The sequence below is a fragment of the Acartia tonsa genome, chromosome 2, assembly GCF_053477335.1.
Source record: "Acartia tonsa isolate MP-2025a chromosome 2, ASM5347733v1, whole genome shotgun sequence".
Lineage (NCBI taxonomy): Eukaryota > Metazoa > Arthropoda > Copepoda > Calanoida > Acartiidae > Acartia > Acartia tonsa.
In genome coordinates, this window is record NC_137261.1 from 13,549,413 (window position 1) to 13,570,796 (window position 21,384).

General features: G+C 31.8%; 1 protein-coding gene across 5 annotated transcripts in view; it reads right to left on the bottom strand.

Moving 5' to 3' along the window:
* Nucleotides 1-3,694: 3,694 nt before the first annotated feature.
* LOC145304928 (uncharacterized) overlaps nt 3,695-21,384 on the bottom strand; it is a 139,127-nt gene continuing 121,437 nt past the window's right edge. Inside the window, exons 15-20 of one of the 5 annotated variants that reach the window (XM_080146721.1) lie at nt 21,129-21,185; nt 20,585-20,671; nt 19,652-19,708; nt 18,315-18,370; nt 17,933-17,967; nt 3,695-4,322 (exon numbers count right to left, since the gene is read on the bottom strand). In XM_080146721.1, coding sequence (XP_080002847.1) covers nt 4,312-4,322; nt 17,933-17,967; nt 18,315-18,370; nt 19,652-19,708; nt 20,585-20,671; nt 21,129-21,185 — 303 coding nt within the window. In that variant the 3' untranslated portion in view covers nt 3,695-4,311. Of the gene's footprint in view, nt 4,323-4,903; nt 8,380-17,121; nt 17,202-17,932; nt 17,968-18,314; nt 18,371-19,651; nt 19,709-20,584; nt 20,672-21,128; nt 21,189-21,384 lie in introns of those variants that run through there. The other 4 variants (XM_080146720.1, XM_080146719.1, XM_080146718.1 and 1 more) reach the window with 4 other exon arrangements.

Below are 21,384 nucleotides of genomic sequence, written 5' to 3' on the forward strand. Positions count from 1 at the left end.
GCACCTTAATCAGTCGGGGGGGGGGGGGGGCGTTCAACGCCCCCACTTTTTATCTCAGTTCCTATTAGAGCTAGAGGGCTAACAAAATTTGTGCAAGTCCCCTGTTTGATAATAAATTTCCGACCTTAAGTGATTCAAAGTCAATTTTTGCTTCCTTCACCCCTTTATTTAACAACCTTTGTTTTTAGGTCCTTTTTTACTGAAAAATTTCAAACGGCTGTAATTTTCTTATTTGTGAAGTTAGAAGAACAATGTTTTTACAGAAAATGTTTATCTTTATGTAAATTTTATATTAGAAATATCAAAACATAAATTTCAGCGGCCGCAGCTGTACTTGGCAGCTGCCAGCCGCCGCAGTCGGCGACGGCGGGAAAACGGCGGCGAATCTTTATGAAATTTTAATAGGTTATGTAGACATGTAAGGAAAGCTTAAGTTTAAAATTTGAAGTCTCTAAGTCAAAAATTGCGGTCACAGGAGCCTTTTAAAGATTTCTGGAGACCTGGAGGATCAGGACCTGCAGGATCATACCTGGAACCTGAAATTGACTTTAACATCTGTATTTCATATTAGAATGTACTAAAGGGTTAAGTCAAAAAAATATTTTTGCTCTTTACCTGGATCACCCTTCCAGGTTTGCTGGCATCCTATGCCCGCCAGGATGAAGATATTCAAAAAATTCCAACTCTCAGTTATGTGTCATACCCATACTTAAAAAGTCACGCAGTTTGGGCTCTTTATCTTTCACACACAGAAAATGAGAAAGAAAAAACCGGATGGGGGGGCGTTCAACGCCCCCCCCCCCCCCCGACCGTTAAGGGTTAATGTAATGAAAAGCTTTCACTTAAGCAAAGCTAACAAATAAAATTATGAAACATATCAGGGTTCTAAAGAGATAAGACAATGGCCGATAGATTAATGCACATCCATAATGATGACGCACTAAATAACCCCTTCTGTAGATTGAAATTAGTGGTTCCAACGTTTATAAATACAATTTAATCAACCAATCAAAGCCAATGAATAAGAAAACGTTATTGTAAAACTTTGTGTACTATTGTAATAAGCAGTAAATTGTCTCCTCCCTCTCTGGATACATATATACTAACTAAGAAAGAATAAAATGCGATTGTACTCTAAAATTCACTTTTCTGCCTGTCCGTCATTTTGTCCATGATTTTTTTTGATTTTACAGTATGGCTACGAAACCAATTAATATCCGCTGGATCAGACCCGTCTAATCCATACTTGAAACCATGTATTGTAATGTATTATAGACATTTTTCTACAAATTGTAAAGTAAAAAGTTTTAATATGAACACCAGTTTTGTTAGACTGGACCTTCGCCCCTTCGGGTCTAACAAAACTGGAAAATCAGATGCAATAAACAACTAATCTTGGCTGTTTAGTTTTGACAATGCCAGTTTTCATCAACCAATTAAGATTAAATAAAAGTAAACAAATTTATAAATCCAACAAATGTTTATAAAACTTTGGGTACTACTGAAATTTGAACCCTCCCTTATTTTGCTAAGAGTGAAGTTAACATATTAAAAAGATATAGTTATAGAAACCTGCAAACCATAAGAGTGATTTTTTAGACATACATTAGACTTCTACCAACCCTTTTTGTAGAAAACGTCGCTTAAAAGCAATAACATTTTGTATGTATCTTATCAATTTATATTGTTATAACTCTTAATATAAAAAGCTTCGTCAAATGTTTTAAATGAACATTCAGGACTTTCTGATAACGATTACAGGGTGCTACTGTCCTTCTCATTCTGTTTTCTCATGTTATTATAGACAGAATTTATTTAATTTTTCGTCCTTTTTTCCCTCTCTGTAGACAACTTTTATTGTACCCAGGGAGGTAGGGAACATTGGACTGAAATTACCTTCTTAGCTGGTTCAAAACCTCTAGGTACTTTAATTCAAGTTTATCGCCACCAGGGATCTAATGGGTTTAAGACAATAGCCGATAAATGGATGTACATTCCCAAAAATACCCCTACTGTAATTTGCCATCAGTGGTTGAAAAGTTTTGACACTATACTGAATAAACTAACCAATTAAGATTTAGTAAAAGTCCCGAAAGATGTTAAGCAAACAAAAATGAAAACGTTATTGTAAAACTTTGGGAACTAGCAGAGAGAGAGGTGGACAAAGGACTGTTTATTACACTAGTCCCCAAAGTTTTACGATAACGTTTTCTAATTGGCTGGCTTAACAACTTTGGGGACTTTTATTGGATTTTGAATGGTTATGTTATCAAGTACTAGCGGCTTCGCCCCTAGCCTCGAGGAGCTTTGCCCCATGTGGAAATTTTTAAAAAATAAAAAAAATTCTGGTGCTGCGCCCATAATTTCTGGGCATCACCATAAATTTTTTTTTGGGGGGGGGATTTTCATTTTTAGGGGGGTTGGGGTTGTCCCACCCCCCCAAAAAATAGCTTAAAACCACAACAGGACCAATAGGTATATACCCTGAAGAGTAGAATCCGATCGGTTCAGTTGTTACCAAGATCTTAAGGGACAGACGAATTGTCGTACAGACAGACAGAAAGACATCGTTTTACTTTGTATTATAGATAGTAGTGGTTAAACCAACCAATCAAAATTCAGTAAAAGTCCCCAAAGTTGTTAAGCCAACGAATAATAAAATTTATGTTTTGAGATTTCTAATACAAAATTTACTTTAAGATAAACATTTTCTGAAAAAATTGTTCTAGCTTCAAAAATAAGGAAATTATATTCATTTAACATTTTAATTAACCTTAAAAAATAAAGTTGTTAAATGAAAGGGTGAAGTAAAGGAAAAATGACTTTGTCTCACTTAAAGTCGGAAATTTATTATTTAACAGGGAACATGCACAATTTTTTTGCCATCTAACTCTAATAGGAGCTGAGATGATATGTGGAGGGGGGGAGCATTGAACGATTAAGGTCTGGAAATGGGCCTGATTGTTAAGTGTTAGCAACCTTTATTTTTAGGTCCTTTTTTTCTTAAAAACTTTAAACTAATAAAAATATAAAAAAAAACACTATTTAATATGTACCATTTCTACTATGTTGATTTAAATATATGATATGTTATCTTGAATGTATCATTCCAGTTTTGTCTCTATTGAAAGTAGAATGATACATTACTATTATGTCGATATAAATAAGGAAATCAATGTTTATGAATACGCTGATATGTAAACATGAATGTATGATTTCAGTTTCGCCTCTATTAAAAGTGGAATCTTACATTTCAAAAATCGTATCGGCGTTGAAGATATCTTCACCAAGAGAGGGGAAAGTGGAAGGGTAGATTACAGTTTTACAGGGTCAAAACCATAATCATAGATTATGTTTCTGCTTTTATAAAAATGGATTCAACTCCCTAACTGTTACAACATAAAGAATTTGTTTTGATTTTTATTAGGCACCTTCTAAAATTAAAGAACTTATATGGCTAAAATTTTAAAGTTCTTCTAAGAATCAATAAATATGTTTAAATTTAAATCATGCGTTAAATAGATTTACAGAGTAAGTGATAAAAATCTTTATAAAACAGATTTTGCAGATAAATATTCATTGAAAATCTGTGAATAATTAGAATAACGATAGAAATTATTCAGTCTATAATTTAAAGCGGGAAATGCCTAATTTTGAAAATATATGCTCAAAAATGAAAATAAACAACATCGCATAGAAATATTAGTATATTACACTATATTTTACAAATAAATTAATTATATTCATAACAACAAGCATTTTTTAATAATTTAAGGACTTTTCTAGAGCAATTAAAACTATGGTAACTTAAAAATATTTTATTTTACAAGAAAATTAAAATAAGAAAGTACTTTTTTCATATTGCAGCATAATCTTTCAAAAGTCTGAATATCCCGCTTAATATTTTTAAGTCAATTATTAAGTACAAAAAAAATATTTTGTCTCTATAAATAGCTCAAAGTTTAATTTGAAACCCAAATTAAATTAGTACATGTTATTGTCAGGAATCTAAAGGGATAAGACATTGGCCGATTAATTGATAATACACAAAATTACCCCTTTTTATTACAATTATTGGTACGTTTGGACACTTATCTCCGACTTAACTTCATAAAACAACCAATTAAAATTAATCAAAAACCCCAAAAGTTGTTAATCCAACGAAGAAGAAACGTTAAAACTTTGGGGACTAGAATAATAAACAGCCCAATGTCCCCTCCGTCCCTGTGTTATTGTACAGTAAACATGTATTTAATAATTTATATATCAGAAATATTGGTTGGCTTCATTCTTGTGTCGTGGATGCTCTTTCTATAGGGATCCTGAAAAATTTAAATAAGTTATTTACTGGTTTCATATTAAACTGTTGTTCTTTTCTTTCTGTTGGGGTTAAGCAACCTTATAATAAAGTAGCAGGATCTCTACTTGTTTGTCTGTCTGTTTGTGTATACCAAATGATCTAGCTAACCGCTGAACCGATATGGTTTTTCTTTACAGGGTATATTCTTGTTTGTCCTTGGAAGGTTTATAACTATATTGGGAGAGGGTACCTCCCCCATCCAAAGAAAAATTGCAAAAAATGAGTAATAGATCGTCTGTAAAACCCCAAAATAACCAGTATATTTTAACTTTAAAATTAATAACTAAAACGTAAAAAAATATAAAAACATGCAAAAAAACAAATCCATGCCACTTAAGGTTTAAGATTGCATTAGATAATTAATAGGAACCTGAGGTGGATTAAAAAAAAAAAAAAAGATTAGGGTCGCTTAGCGAGGCAAAATTATTTTTATAAAAATCCTCCAAAATCATTTAAAAATCTACAAAACTTAAACAAAATCTTTACGGTTTATTTTTTTATTGATCTTTTATGCGACCTGTTTTTAATATTTTATTATGTTACCTTGTTACTTTTAACATAAACAACTTCACTTTTGTTTGGTAGTTTTACTAACTTGGGTTGTCTTGGTTGTTCTGCCTTTTTTCTTTCAATAACATCAATCAGTATTGATCCATCTTTGGAAGATTTATATTGCTGAAGATTTGTATCTAAACTAAAGTCTTCTATTTGGTTATATTTATCAATAACAAACCCATTTACTTTAAAAGCATCTTTATTATCATGAATGCCAACATCATAAAATAGTTCAGATTCAAAGTCATTGTCATAGTATATGATATCACTTTTTATTAACTCTTCTTTATTTTTGTAGGAATTAAAAATATCATTATCTATGATTTCAACATTGTCTAAATCATCTTCTGAATTTAGATTGTCTGCATCTAAAATATCAAAAACACTTAGGACAGGTTCTTCATATCTGGTTGACATTTCATCAGCTTTTAGTAGATTTTCAGTATTCTCTTCTGTGGTTGAAAAGTGAGTATTTGATAAAATATCAGTTTCAACTTTTTCTTCATTATTTATAGCTTTACTTACAATTAAATCATCAATAAGATTATGTGATGATACTGAAGTTTCATCATTTTCTTTCAGAGATCTATTGAGATTAGTAAATGAATCATCAATAGAAATTATGAAGCCATTTTTAACTGTAAAATCAGCAGAAAAGTTTGAAACAGGTTTTTCATTCTCAGTAACTAGAATATCAGTATTTTTATTATAATCAACGTCAATAATATCCTTTTTAATTAAATGATCAGGAACATTTGTAGAATTTTCACCAAAGAATGCATCAATATCAAAAAAATCACTTGAATCATAGATTGAAATCATGTCTTCAGTTGTAATTGTATTATCAATAACAGCATTTGTCGTGCTCTCCACAAAATTGTCTTCAGCAGCATTTTCTAATTCAGTTGTAACATCCATGTCAGCATTGTTATTAGTTGTTGTTTGAGCTATTGAATTTTCTGCTTGTTTAAAAGATAAAGCTAGAGATTCTTCTAAATTTTCATGCTTTGAGTCTAGAATATTAACTTTTAAACTATTTGATGTAGTAGTATCTAAAGTTTCCTGATAATTTTCTTTAGAAGTTGTAAAATTTTCTAAATAGTTTTCTGTTAGACTTTCATCATTGTCTACAATTTCACTTGTAATTGTTGTAGTTTCTTGAATAGCTTTAGATGTAAAATCTATTTCATCTAAAGTTTCTGTTATGGTTGAAAAATTATCTTTGACATTAAAAATTGTACTTTCTTTCTCATTGAAATTTGGTGTGTCTTCTACAGTATTTGTATCAATATTTAATATTGTTGATGTGTCATATGACTGCTCATTAGATTTCTTTTCAATTATAGAGGTAGTTAATTCAAAGGTAGTTTCATCTGCTTTATTTTGTATAACAGAAGGATAAACTATAAAAACAGGATTTTCAGTAGTAATATTATCAGGTGCAGGTTTTGATTCTTCAATTATACTTGTCTTATTTGATATATCTAACTTGGATTCTGTAGAAGTGGTATTTCCAACTGATGGTTTTACTAAAGGCTTTCCAAAATTCTTTATTCTATTTGGAAACCTTTTAAACAAAGCTTTCTTGGAAATCCTAACTTTTCTAATTTGTCTGAAATCCCTTTTCACTTGCTGGTCATTTTCTGAAAGTAGGTTTACAGTAAAATCCTCATTGATATTTTTAGGAGTTACATAAAGTTCTGAAAAGTTGAGAAACTTGTCATTCTCTCTTTGTCCAAGAATATCTATTGCTGGAATTTTAATATTATTAATTTCATCAATTTCAATGTTTGGATATGTCAAATTAGTAGCATTTGAGACAAATACACTGCTAACAAATGGATTATCTTTTAAATCATAAGGCAAATTATTTTTATCAATAACATTTTTGTCATTCTCAATACTTTGATTTTTCATACTTTTTGATTCTTTCTTCATCATTTTTTTGGCTGCCTTATTAGCAAAGGGAAAATTCTGAAACTGTGGCATGGTTATAGTTTGTGAACAGGTTTCTTTTGATTCAGCATCAATTTCAAAATTAGGGATAAGAGATTCAATTTTATTGGTATCAAATATTACTGGATTTTCTTGACTAGTTTCAGGTTGTACTTTATTAGAATCATTTTTTGGTACAATAATATCTTTAGGAACTAATGTAAGGACAAGGGATTCAATGGCACTTGTAGGAAAGACAATATTGTCAACCTTGATAGCTGTTGGAGTATTTGCTGATTTAATAGTATTGTTCAAATCTGAATCATCAATAACCGGCAGTGATTCTTCAATTTCAATGTCAATTTCAAATTTAGGAATAAGTTGGTCAAATATTTTTGTTTTAACAGGTGCAGATGATGATTCTTGAACAAAGTCCATTGCAACATCAACCTGAGGAATAAGTTGTAATAGAGTGGTTGGTTTTAACTCAACAGGACCTTTATTGGTGTTAATCTCAGATGTGGCTTCAACATTAGGTAATTTAACTTTGTCTGGCTCATTAACAGATTTTTCAATAGCATTGTCTTCACTTTCCAAGTTAATTTCAAAATTTGGAAACAGAGGAAAAGGTGTTACAGTTGAAAAGCTAGGTAAGCTTAACTTTGTTGTGGAAGTTTCATCATTTAAATTCTGTTCAAGTTTATTTGTCACATTCGCTTTTTTAGTAGAGGCTTCTTGGCTTAAATCTATTTCAATTTCAAACTGTGGGAAGAGAGGGTGAAGAGTTGTGGTCTCTATTGGATCAGCTGTAGCTTTAAGGGATTTATCAAAAGCATTATCATTTTCACTCATTAAATTAGGGTTATCTTTATTTGTGTTTTCCTTTTTAGTTGTTATTTCATTACTTAAATAAATCTCTACGTCAAATTTTGGAATCAGTGGCGTTGGTGAAGTTATTTTGTTAGGTATTATTTTAGCATTTTCAGCTTTTGCTGAATTATCTGTTTCAATGAAGTTAGTATTTTCATGGTAATCATTGTATTCAAAGGCGTCTTGACCATCAACATTAAAATTTGGAATTAAGGGTGTCGTTATTTTGTTTACAGTACTTTTTGATGTACTTTCAATTTGATAATAAGTTGACTGGGTTGTTGCAATAGCATCAGGTATAAGGGTGCTTGTTGGTTTGTAAGTAGGAAGTTTGTCTATACTTTGATTTGTTTGATAACTTGTTATTTCTTCTGGTTTTATCTTACTAAAATTATATGTTGGTGGGGCATTTATGAAATAATTTGGAACAGTTTCAAAATTAATATAATTTGATTCAGTAGAGGTTAGTGTATCAGGGTTGATTTGGTTTGATGAATCATAAGTGGGAAGTTCTTCTACAATATAGTTTGTTTGGGGGGTGGTTATGACTTTAGATTTCGTGTTACTTGATGAACCGTAGGTTGGTAGGGGGTCAATACTATCCTTATGAGATAATGATTAACATTATATGATGCTTTAGCTTCAGAACATAGAAAAGCAAGGATCTAAAGGGATAAGACAATGATACAATAATGATACACAAAATTACCCCTAACGTAAGTTACAATTAATGGTTGAAACGTTTGGACACTCAAGTAAATGATCCAAGCAATCTCAAAATTCAAAAAAAATCCCAAAAGTTGTTAAGTTAACAAATAAGAAAACGTTATTACAATTCTTTGGGGACTTTTGTTTACTATATTATTTTTAACTAAAACTTATCAACCTTAAAAAATCCTTAACTATAGACAATAGACATAATATATCTAGATGGTGCATCAGACCCTAAAATTTGTTTAACTTTAAAAGGGATGAATAACAGACAACTGTTTTGCTATCATATAGGCAGTTAGAATAGTCATTTTCTGTGGTTTGTAGGCGAAGAATGCAAAAAAATTTTATTCTTACATTTCTTTTTTTTTTAAAATCTGGACAATAACATAAAATGACAACTATAAAATCTCCATATTTACTTTAAAATAATTATCGTTCTTTATCTCTTTTTTTTTAGAAATTAATTATGTTACTTTGTTATTGCTTCTTTGCTATCAATTATTTTCTTTTTATATCTTAAATACAATTATTTGTTTCTATTTCTTTTCTCCTTTTATCTAACACACCTTTTAAAAACTTTGTCATTAGATAGTCTTTGATTAGAGAGAGGGTTGAAGTAATAACAAGGATGAAATCATTGATCAGTGGCGAATTTTAATTCCAAACAAATGAGCGATCAATACAGCAGTTGCCAATTACTTAGTCAATGTTTCTTTGTGTATTAAGTTGTGTATTAGAACTGGTTCTCCTTAGAAATGTTTATATTTTATAAATATTATGTACTTTTATGTGATATCCACGGAAAGTTGTCTATAATACAATGCGATAAATAACTATTTAACATCAATCTCCGATAACAGACAAGTATATATTAACTTCATGACAGACAGACAGACAAAGTGATTTATAGACAAAAGATTTGCTTCTCAAAACTTTGCTTCTTTGACAAAAAGGATTAATTCTTAATGAAGAAAAGGGTGAGTGCATGATATTCAGTCTTTCGTTGTGCCATCACAGCTGCATATTGTCACGGATCTAAAGGGATAAGACGATGGCAGATAAATTGATGTAAATCCCCAATAATGATCACAAAATCACCCCTTCTGTAAATTAAAATTAGTGGTTGAAACGTTTTAACACTCAACTCTCTCTCTCTCTCTCTCTCTCTCTCTCTCTCTCTCTCTCTTTTTTTTTTTTTTTTCTCTCTCTCTCTCTCTCTCTCTCTGGCATATTGTAATATCTGCAAACATTTTATAAATGCATACAAAGTCACAATAGCATATATTTAGACTGGACTGGCGGTTTATTGATTACATTGGAGCAATGGGAATGTTGCATTTTGTCAGATAGAGGGGACAATGGCCTGTTTATTACACTAGTCCCCAAAGTCCTATAATAACTTTTTTTATTCGTTGGCTTAACAACATTGGACACTTTTTGATTTTAATTGGTTGGTTCATTAAGTTACGTGTTCAACTGTTTCAACAACTAATCTTAATCTACAGAAGGGGTAATTTTGTGTATCATCATTAGAGATCTATATCAATTTATCGGCCATTGTCTTATCCCTTTAGATCCTTGCATTTTGTGATTTATTAATAATTTTCGGTTATAATGATTGGGGAAATGATAGCACACCCCAGTCTTCTCTTATCTTTGACATAGAAATAGGAGAGAATGATGGTTGATGCAACGGATAAAATAATTTTGGATACAGCATAAGGAATACTTTTACAGGATGGCTTCGAATCCGCTGTATTAGAATCAGTTTTGGGCCATACTGAAAAATCAGGTATTGTATCGGTGGGAGGAGACATTCGGCTATTTATAAGTCCCAAAGTTTCATAATACGTTTTCTTATTAGTTGGCTTAACTACTTTGGGGACTTTTATTTAATTTTAATCGGTTGGTTCAATAGGTTGACTGTCAAAATTTTTCAATAACTAATTGTAATCTACAGAAGAGCTAATTTTCTGATCATTATTGGGTGGTACGTCAATTTAACTGCCATTGTCTTATCCCTTCAGATCTATGTATTTATCAAAATCTTTGAAAACATGAGTGGGGTCATGGAAAGAAAACGAAGTTGCGGGTTTCATCGTATTTTCACAGTAGCTTTTGAAATGTTATTTTTAGGCTAGGTTAGGTTAAGTAAATGGTAAAGGTTAGAAAATATGCCTCGATGGGCTAGAGCCCCCCGCAGAGGCTAGAATAGGAGAAAAGTTCATTTTTTATTAGATCCATTAATAAAATGTATCTCTGTAAAGCTAAGGCATGATATTCTGTCTCATCTCATTCCTGATGATAATTAGTCTGTGTATGGTAGGTCCTCTGGGGGAGCTCCCTCCTCCCCCCTCCCACACCATTAGTAGATGAATATTTATACACAAAGTGTGGGCCCACAACTTTTAGAGCGGCCGGTATTCTCCTTCCACTACTACTAGGGCTGTCAGAATAGTGACGGACTAGTCTAGGGTTGAGCTGGGTATTTGTGTAGGTGTTTGTGTTTGTTGTTATGATAGTTTTATTTGGTACCCGCGGGACCCTAGAAGTACAAAACATGCTAAAATTATCATATTAAATGAAAAAATTGCATAACCCATAACCCATATCTTACGTTTTAAAATATTTCTCTTTGTAACTTTGAAATATTAAGACATATTGTTTTTTTTTAATTGTCCTTTTTTCTGGATAGGTAGACAAATAAAATTAGTTTGATGCCTTTTAAAAATAAAACAGAGATTACTTTCGTGTTCACACTACATACAAACCCCAAACAACGCCTTAAAATTTTATAAAAATTGACAATCCAAAGAAAAAAGGCGAGAAACAAAAAAAAATGGACAGACACTCATACATCCTACTACTATACCATAACGGACAGAAAATAAAAAATTAGAATTATATAAAGAAAACAATTTTCGTCATATTTTTCAGTAGCCTTTCTCCTATTTTTAGTCCCTGCGGAGCAATCATTAACATTTACCAAACCTAACATAACCTAAACTAAATTAACCTATGAAGAGCTACTGTGAAAATACAATGAAACCTGCTACTTCTTTTTCTTTCTATGATCCAAAAAATATAATAAAAGTTTAGCATCATTTTTCCTCGTGTATCTCAAATTATCTAAATCTGATGACTGCTTGTATGCCCCAAAAAATCCTCCATTTACAAAGTTGGAAAATTCTCTTTTATTTTTTATGTTCAGATAATTGTTAGGTTGATTTGTTGGTATTGTTTCAATTTTAAAATTAGGTAAATTAGGATATTTATTTATTTGTCGTACATTATTTGAATTGCTCACAGGCTGGTTGGCTCTCTCAGGTATGCTCTTTGATTCATGTCCAGGGTTATACGTCAATTTTGTTCCATTATTCAAATTTGTTACAGGATGTCTAATTAGTTTGCCAACATTATTTGTATGAAAAATATGGTGTTCGACCCCACTTGCTGCATTACCAAAAGTAGATTGTTGAACTATGTTTGTTTCGCTAACTGCAAACTTAATTGGTTGATTTTTAAAATCATTTGTTAAATTTTCTACTTTTTGAAATCCATCAGCTGTAACAAATATTGGTTGTTTCTCAATTTTTGGTGGACTTATTTGTGGTTCAACAGCTTTTGTCTCAATTTGGAAACCATTTACATTCTTTGGCTTGCTTGTTAAATCAAAAACTGAAGTATTAATTATATTTTTGTCACTTGTCAAATCAACAACAGTTTTTTTGTCTCTTGTATCAGTTTTAATGCTATCATGCCTTGTTGGCCTTTTCTTTTCAGGCCATTCAGATGATATAGGTTTGTGGAAATAAAAATCAAGAGGGCTGGGTTGAGAATTATTTTCATCTACAGTTAAAGCAACAGATAAAATCTTAGGCCTTGGGGATAAGGACAGTTTTGTTTGCTTTTCAGATTTGATTTTGTCATCTCGAGTTTCACTGTTACCAAACACACTAATAGTTGTTGATAAACTTTGTGAGGCCAAGGGTTTCAACTTTTCAAAGTGATTTGATAACTTAGATTGATTGCTTCCAGATAGACTAACAGATTTACAGGATGTGTCACAAAAATTGTCAATAAAAATGTAAGGATAAACCAAATCAAATAAAGTATATTATTAAATTCACTTGTTGCAGAATAAATCCACAAAAAAAGTATTTGGGGACCAAGGTATAATGCATTAGAAGAAATAAGTCCTACCCGAATCTAGCCAAAAGTTTGAATTATTGAGAAATAATTCTCAATAAAGCACAAAAAAACTTTAATGTCTTTTTTTAGACAAAATATTGATTATTACCATTTTCTTAATATTATTATACCTTATATTGTTAATTGGAGAGGGACAAAGTGTCTCAAAATCAGTTCTGTGATGTCATACAAATTAGGGATTATGTATCTCTTTTTTAGGGGTTTTCTTTCCAACTTCTGATTTTATCTCCCTCATTTTTATGACGTCACATGGCTGTTTTTTTAAACACTTTGTCTTTCTCCTTGTTTATTTTTAATTTTAAAACTTGAAAAATTTTAGTGACGCACCCTGTATTAGAACTTGGCTTCGGGTATAATGATAATTGAGGCCCTGTCTTGGTTTGAGATGGGTGTGGAACAAAGTTTGCCTGGGAATCATATTTTATGCATTTTCTTTGAAAATTTCACCATTTTTTAAAAATAGGTTGTTGCACTTGAGTTGATTTATATCAACTTCAACAATTATTTTATTATTTTTCATTTAAAGATCTTATTTAATGTTAAGAGTCCTACAAACTAGAAGGATAAGCTGGCACTCCTACAAATAGTCTAAAACCGGCCTTGAATTAATTAAATACCAATCACATTGTGATAGAAAATTTTAAGGATATATAATTATATTAATTAATAGATATGCTTTATTCAATAGAGATTCCTATGCCAATAAGGTAATAAATTAATATAAATATAATCTATAAATAAAGAAGAGTATATAGAATAGCCACTTAAGAATATAGTAAACCACTCAAACTCCACACTGAAATATTTAAGCATCAGGATAAAATGCAGGGATCTAAAGGGATAAGACAATGACAGTTAAAATAATAATGTACATCCCCATGGACGAAGAACAAAATTGCCCCTTATTGTAGATTGCAATTATAGGTTGGAACATTTTAACACTCAACTTAATGAACCAACCAATAAAAAGAAAAGGCCACAAAGTTTTTGAGCCAACGAATAAGAAAACATTATTTGAAAACTTTGGGGACTAGTGTAACAAATAGCCCAATATTCCATCCCTCCCTGATAAAATGAAAATATATTATGTGTAATCTTAGACAGATGCATCAATGGGCTATAAGGATGGTATAAAAATGTAGGCTAAATACTTCCAAAGAACGTGCCCTAACTTTTGTGATTTTGTTTTAACCCATTCGTGACGGGCTCCCAAAGTTCAAAGTTTTGATTCACTGGGGTTCAACAAAGTAGATTTTTTCTACAATTACTCAACCGAATTCAAAAAGTAAGGTGTCAAATTAAAGATCTTACTAATATTGTTCATAATGTAATTTTCTTATTTTTTGTTTCGTTTTAGTACCTTAAAACTAACTTAATTTAAAAAAATTAAATTACTTGAAAAAAAGAAGGTCTACAAAAAAAACTGAATTCTATGTATTATTTTACATCCTCTACTTACTAAAAGCACTGAATAGCTATTTTTTTTAAATCACAAAAGTTAGGACACGTTCTTTCAAATCTTATACCTTGAAAACTATGTCATGCAAAGGTTTATTGAAATTTAATATACTTTTCATTTTGGGGAATAAAAATTGTGAAGAAAAAACATAAGATGATAAATTGAAACAGTTTTTTTTAAAGAATGGAATAGTGGCTGAAGTTTCTTTTCCAGTCTCGCTTCGATTAATATCCGGTGGCCTAGAACCGGTTCTCAGTAATACTGAAAAGTTATGTATAGCGTAGTTTTAAATCCAGTTTTCTACTAACATAAAAATGTAAAATTTTAAGATTGAAACCTGGCCTGGCCTTAATCGTATAATCGTATATTTTTATATCCGCGGAAAGCTGTTTATAATACGATGCAATAAAAAACCATTACAATTGTAGTAAGATTTTTACCTTTAATGAAATAAGAATGGTTATTTCAATAGAAATTAATACATAAAATAACCTTTAGTTTATTATTCTGAATCAGATTCAACCCAGACGAGAAAGGTTTCGGGGCTGACAAGCTGTCCAAATTGAGAAGTGAGTTGTCTGGATTATTTTCCAGGCCTGAATTAGTTTGCTTCCCAGTAAAATTCTTAATTGGGGGAGAAGGATTATTGAACTGAATAGGCCTGTAAAATTTACTGAAAGGTTTCTGGTTGGTATGATGATGAAATGGTCTGGTTGTAACATAGGAAAAGTTGGGAGCTAGTTGTCCGTTGGTGGTGGGCTGCTTTGATCTTCTAAATTTGTAGCTGGATGAAAGGATTAGTTCCGGGTCATTAATTTCACTACAAATTTTACACAGATAAAGGATATGGAATCAGATTTTTAAATAATACTTGCGAGAAAGCTCAAAGTGTCATGTGTGACGTTATAAAAATACGTCTGTAAAGGAGGGATGAGAGGAGAAGTAGGAAAGGACACCCATAAAAAAGAGATGGATTTTTATGACGTCACACATGACACTTACAGCTTTCTCATACTTGGTGGTAATTAGCTAATAAATATTCTGCCAATAATCCAATTTTTGGGTTCAAACTCTGTAAAGCTTTTTTAAACTTTTCTTGACCGTACTGGGACAAAGTGTCTCAAAAATCTGCCATGTGATGTCATAAAAATACGGGAGATGAAAGAAAACCCCTAAAAATGAGATGGATAATCCCTTATTTTTATGACGTCACATGGATGATTTTTGAGACACTTTGTCCCGTCCTTTCTTGGCCTAGCCTTTTGAGGAGAAGGGTTAAAAAGAATAAACTGTATATGCCTTTGTATCCATGCATCTTTTAAGTGCTTAAGCTTTTATATTACATTTTTTAAATTGATAATTTAGTATACCATAAGCAGCGGAAAATATTTGTAAAATATATAAACAAATTTAAGATATATCCGTAAAATGCCTGAGGCTATTATGTTGGGGAGTAATTCTAGAGCAAGAGTTTTGATTTTAGACTTTCAGCTAGAGTTAACTATTGTCATTATTTAATGCATTGTTTTCAGCAAAGTTTTCAACAAACTCCGCATACTTTAATCAAGAACATCAGTTGGGTAGTTGATATTTTTAAAGCAGCTTATGGTGCCTAATAAAAAATGACTCATACAACAACAATAACCAAAGATAGGTCAGTATGCATTTACCATTGGTCAATTTAATTGTATACTGGCCTATCATTGGTCATTTGTATTGTATGACGTCATTTTTATCAGGCTCTATGAGCTGCTTCTAATTAGGTTATTTTAGGTTAGGTTAGATCCCTCTGCAGGGGCTAGAAATAGGAGAAAAGCTACTGCGAAAATACGATGAAACCCGTTACTTCGTTTTCTTTCCATGATCAGATTGTCTTATTTAAAGAAAACATGAATATTTTCAACCTCCTAACTAAATAAGAGGGGGGGGGGGGGTACAGCAAAGGAATTAGGAATACCAAGTTTTCATTACAATAACAAAGACACCAAAACAAAGCAATTACTACACTAAACTTTTTAAATAAAATTATTGAAATAAAAACTATCATGCTGAAATAATATATAATAAGGCTACACGACAAAACAAGGGCAGTTACAGTTTCATAATAGTGAAGCTTGTTAGAATATTGTAAAAGCGTTCAGTGAATTGAAAATTGTATTTTTCCCTTTTCTTATAATAATTTAACGATTTTAAGTCTATCTATAATACAAAGTAGAACGATGTCTGTCTGTCCGTCTGTCCGTCTGTCCGTCTGTCCGTCTGTCCGTCTGTCCGTCTGTCTGTCTGTCCCTTAAGATCTCAGTAACCACTGAACCGATCGGATTCTACTCTTCAGGGTATCTACCTATTGGTCCTGTGGTGGTTTTAAGCTATTTTCTTGGGGGGTGGGACACCCCAAACCCCCCCAAAAACCAAAAAATCCCCCCCCCATTTTTTTTATATTTTTTTTTGTTGTTGAAGGAGATTTCCATGGTCCTTTACAATTTTCGCCATAATTTTTTTTTATCACCTCTTGGGGCAAAGCCCCTAGAGGCTAGGGGCGAAGCCGCTAGTAGCCTGATATAGCAGCAAAAGGTATCATTTTAACATCTCTTGTATAACGTGGTATGGTCGAGACTCGAACCCAACGCCTTCTCGAAAGCAAGCAGTCACGCTATCATATATACCAATGACATGGGTATAGATATAAGATATTAAGTCTAATTTAATATAAACTTACTTTTACGTATAAAATGGGTAAAACGCCTTTTATGGGGCGTTTCGTCGTATTTTCATAGTAGATTTTCTCTTATTTCTAGCCCCTGGAATGGGATCTAACCCTGCGGGGCCAATTACCTAACCCTACGGGACAATAACCTAATCTAGCATAACATAAAATAACCTATCAAGCTACTGTTAAAATACGACTAAATGCCCCTTAAGAGTCCATTCCACGAAAGAGTACCCCCCCAAAAAAATGATAAAATTTACAGAGTTGATTTTCCAAGAACTAATATGATAATCAACATTCAATAAAAGAAAATAAAGAAAACTAAAGTCTAAAATGCCTTGTTTCAGTTATGATTGGAATCCAAGGTTCATTACAACACGGAGAAACTAAATAACAAAACAAAACAAAAATATTAAATCATGCAAAACTAAATTTAAAAAAAATAAAAATGCATGCAAAAAAATAAATGGGGGAACAGCGAAAAGTGTCATGTGTGACGTCATAAAAATACGTCTATTATCCATCCTCTTTTTTAAGGGTTTTCGTTTCCCACTTCTTCTCTCACCCTACCTTTTTAGATGTATTTTTATGACGTCATACATGACACTCTCCGCTGTCCCATTAAACGGTTTTATAATTACAGGAACTTAATGTTTATAATTAGCGCAGCAATAATAGACTAACAATATTTAACAGTAAAGTTAAAATTTTGTACAATTTGTTTTTTTACATCCTTTAATGAAGTAGTGAGCTTTTTTGTCTGTGGCGAAAGATATCGCCAACCGCTGAACCGATAGGGTTCTACTTTACAGTGAAGCTGTAGGTCCAGGGAAGGTTTTAAACTATTTTATGGGGAGGTTATCTTCACCCTCCCATGAAAGATTATTCCCAACCTACAAAAAAAAATATTTTACTTTTTCTTTTGAAACCTTAAATTAAAAATGGGGGTGAGGGGTCGACTTTTCCCCTCCCACCTTAAGAGGCTTCTAGGGGGCGTAGTGTTTAGTATATTCAAAACTTACCAATAATTAATATTCATTTACTCAATATATACACGAGGACATACATAGTTATAGAGTAGCTGGACATTGGAATACAGCGTGAAATATTTTTTTACCATTCTCAGAATGTGAATTGATATCTCTGCGAGGTCTGAAAAAAAATTCAATTTATCATTTTTTGCATCGCCTTAAAAATTGCAGGGGGAAAATGGATTGAGAGAACTGTGTAGTTTTCATACATCAAATAAAGTGTCAAAAATTCTTTCAATTATAGTAAATTCCCTTATTCTGAAATAAGAAAACCTAGGTACAATTTTATTACTTTTTAACCTAATTCTTTTATTGCAATATTCGTAGAAAATTGTCTGTAATTCGGTGCTATACAATATACATAATTGTTTAGTACGGCTGAAAACCGGTTCAAATCCAGCGGATATAAATCGGTTTCGAAGCCATACTGGGAAAAAATATAAAAGTATCTTTTTGATACAAAATTACCTATTAAGAGTGAGAACTATTGGTGTCTGTAGCCTGCTTAATCCTTCAGGTACACTCTGGAAAAAAACATTACATTTTAATCATTTTTCAAGCAATGAAGCCCTGAAAGGCAGTGTAAGCAGATTGTTCATTTAGCATTATACCATTAAGTAAGCAGGTTTAATTGAGCATGGAATAATAAGGGGTCGTCTAGTAAGATTAGAGTTAAACATATACTAGCGGATACGCCCCTAGAGGCCCAGGTGGCTTTGCGATTTATATTTGGAGGATAGGGGCACCCTCCCAAAAAATAGATTTTAACCTTTCCAGGACATATGCGAAGAAACACTGTTAAGGAGAACCATATCGGTTCAGCGGTTAGCGAGATCCTACGGTAAAAACAGGCATAGAGCAGATATCCTGATACAAAAGTTTATATATTTAGTCATCCAATCTACAACTTCGCTATTATGAATGCTAAAATCCTTGTTTTATCTGTATAAAATACTAGGTATATCATTAAATAGAAATTGGATTAATGATGCTACTCTTAATTAATAAATCTTATTTAGCCTTGTAGTTCGATATATATATAAATATATTAACCTTTAAGGGGAAAATAAACAAAATAAATTAAAATACTTTAGTTTAAAGGATGATAACATCCATAAAAGCGAACTGAATAATCAGAATATTAATGTAAGTAAATTTGTTGAAAAACTACTTAAATACAGGATAAGTTTTTGGGCTTACAAAATCAGATCAATCGGATAATTATATTATATAACATAAAAATTTAATGTTAAAAAAGTTAAATATCAACATGTTTAAAATGGACGTACGGTTTTTCTGGTATCGATTATAGAGTTGTCTAAGTAGAATCATAATGCAAAGTTTGAAGTCGATAGGACAATTGTAACATGAATAAATTAACGAGAAAAAATGGGCAATAATTTTAGAAAGGCTTTGTATTTAAAAATACTAGCGGCTACGCCCCTAGAGGCACTTAAGGAAGGGAGATTCGAATTTGATAACCCAATTTCTTATTTTAGATTTTAAAAGAAAAAGTAAAAAAAAATATTTTGGAAGTAGGATTTTTTTTTTTGGGGGGGGGATGCCGTGCCCCCCCCCCATAATTTTTAATTTTAATTAAAAAATTAAACATTTTTTTTGGAGGGGGGAATTTTTCATTTTTTGGGGGGTTGGGAGTGTCCCATCCCCCAAGAAAATAGTTATAAACCTTCCCGGGACCTATGAGAAGCTACCCTGTTAAGGAGAACCCGATCAGTTCAGCGGTTAGCGAGATCCTTCGGTACAGACACACAGACACACATCCTGTTACTTTAGTATAAGGATACCTGAGTTTGTGACTCAGTTTTGGCAATTGTGCTTTCACTAGACGTTGTCTCATCAATCTGAAATAGAAATACATATCCTATAATAAATTATCATTTAAAGAGAAATTCCTATCCGACCTATACGTATACCTGTATTAAAAATGCAATTTAATGATTTCCTTATCGATATCTTATATACTTGGATGTCCACTAGATTTTCAGATACTCTAATAAAGTGATATTCGCAGCTGGCTAAAATAACGAAACCCCCCATCCACCCCCTTTACCCCATACCCTTCCCCATAACTAATAAATAAGGTACCTATTAGCAATCTAAATTGACGGCAGATTTTCCCCTGTCAATATATCCAAATATTTATCCTTTCTTATAGTTTACTTTTTTGTGTTAAATGTGATGCTAAAGTCCAACATACGTTAATTTAAAGATTTAATATCTTATTATTACCTATTACCTAACTGGGGCAGCCGTTCGAACACAGTAATAGTGTCTGACTGATTATGACGTAACAAAAAAAAATAGCCAATGAGAGGACACTATAAATTTTACCATTGGTCAATAACGGCCTCTCATTGGCTAATTTTTTTTGTTACGTCATAATCAGTCAGACACTATTACTGTGTTCAGCCGTTCTCATTCGATTACAAGTGATCATCTAGATAACCCAAAGGCATCATCCGCTTGTAAAGTAATAGAATATTCAAACGCCCACCGGTAAATACTAGGCTAAGTAACATCCAACAGACAACCAACCCTTTGATTGCACGACCTTAGTCTTAAAAGTACTAACTGTGCATGGTAATGAGTTGCGCTGTTATGGGTCAAGGTCTTCCTCCTACTCAATTTATGTCGCACACCTGACATAGCAGCAGAAGCAACCATTTTTAACGTCTTTGGGCCACGGTCGTGGGTAAAAAGATTAAATAAAAGTAAACCTGTTTAGATTGTGTAGATGAAGAAGTGCTGTCTATCAATTCTTGTTCTTTTGTTGTTACATTATTTTCCGAACTAATCTTCTCTGTCTAAATAACAAAATAAAATTTTCGTCCTTCAATATAACATCTAGATTATCCAATATTATAAAATCTTAGGTTTTATACAGGGAGGGAGGGGACAATGGGCTATTTCTAACACTTGCCAAAAAAGTTTTTATAATAATTATATAATAATGTCTTATTAGTTGGCTTAAGAACTTTGAATTTTAATTGGTTGGTTCATTAAGTTGAGTGTTTAAAGGTTTTAACAACTAATTGTGATCTACAGAAGGGGTAATTTTTGCATATCATTGGGGATGTAAATTAATTTATCGGACATTGTCTTATCCCTTTAGATCCCTGTTAAAAATTAATCTAACTTCATAATCATAGTGTCATGTTGATAATGAAATCGATCAACCTATAATAACATCTGAAAAGGTCCTGATCGGACATGTTTTATAATTTCTAAATTATTATTAATTGATTTGTTATTTTTTTGTACCTGTACATCATTTACTACAAATTTTCGACTTGATGTTTTTATTTCTGGTCTCTGTGTCTGCTGAAAATACAATAATTTTCTGGCATTTAAACTAAACTTTCAAACATAATATATATTATTATAGATTGTACATTTAAAGCGAAAAATAAATAATTATTATATTTGGTAAGACCTATATTAAAACAAAGATTTTTTATCAAAAGCAAAGCTTTTCCATAATTAGAGTCGGTCCGTTGGTACGTCCGTAACGGTTAGC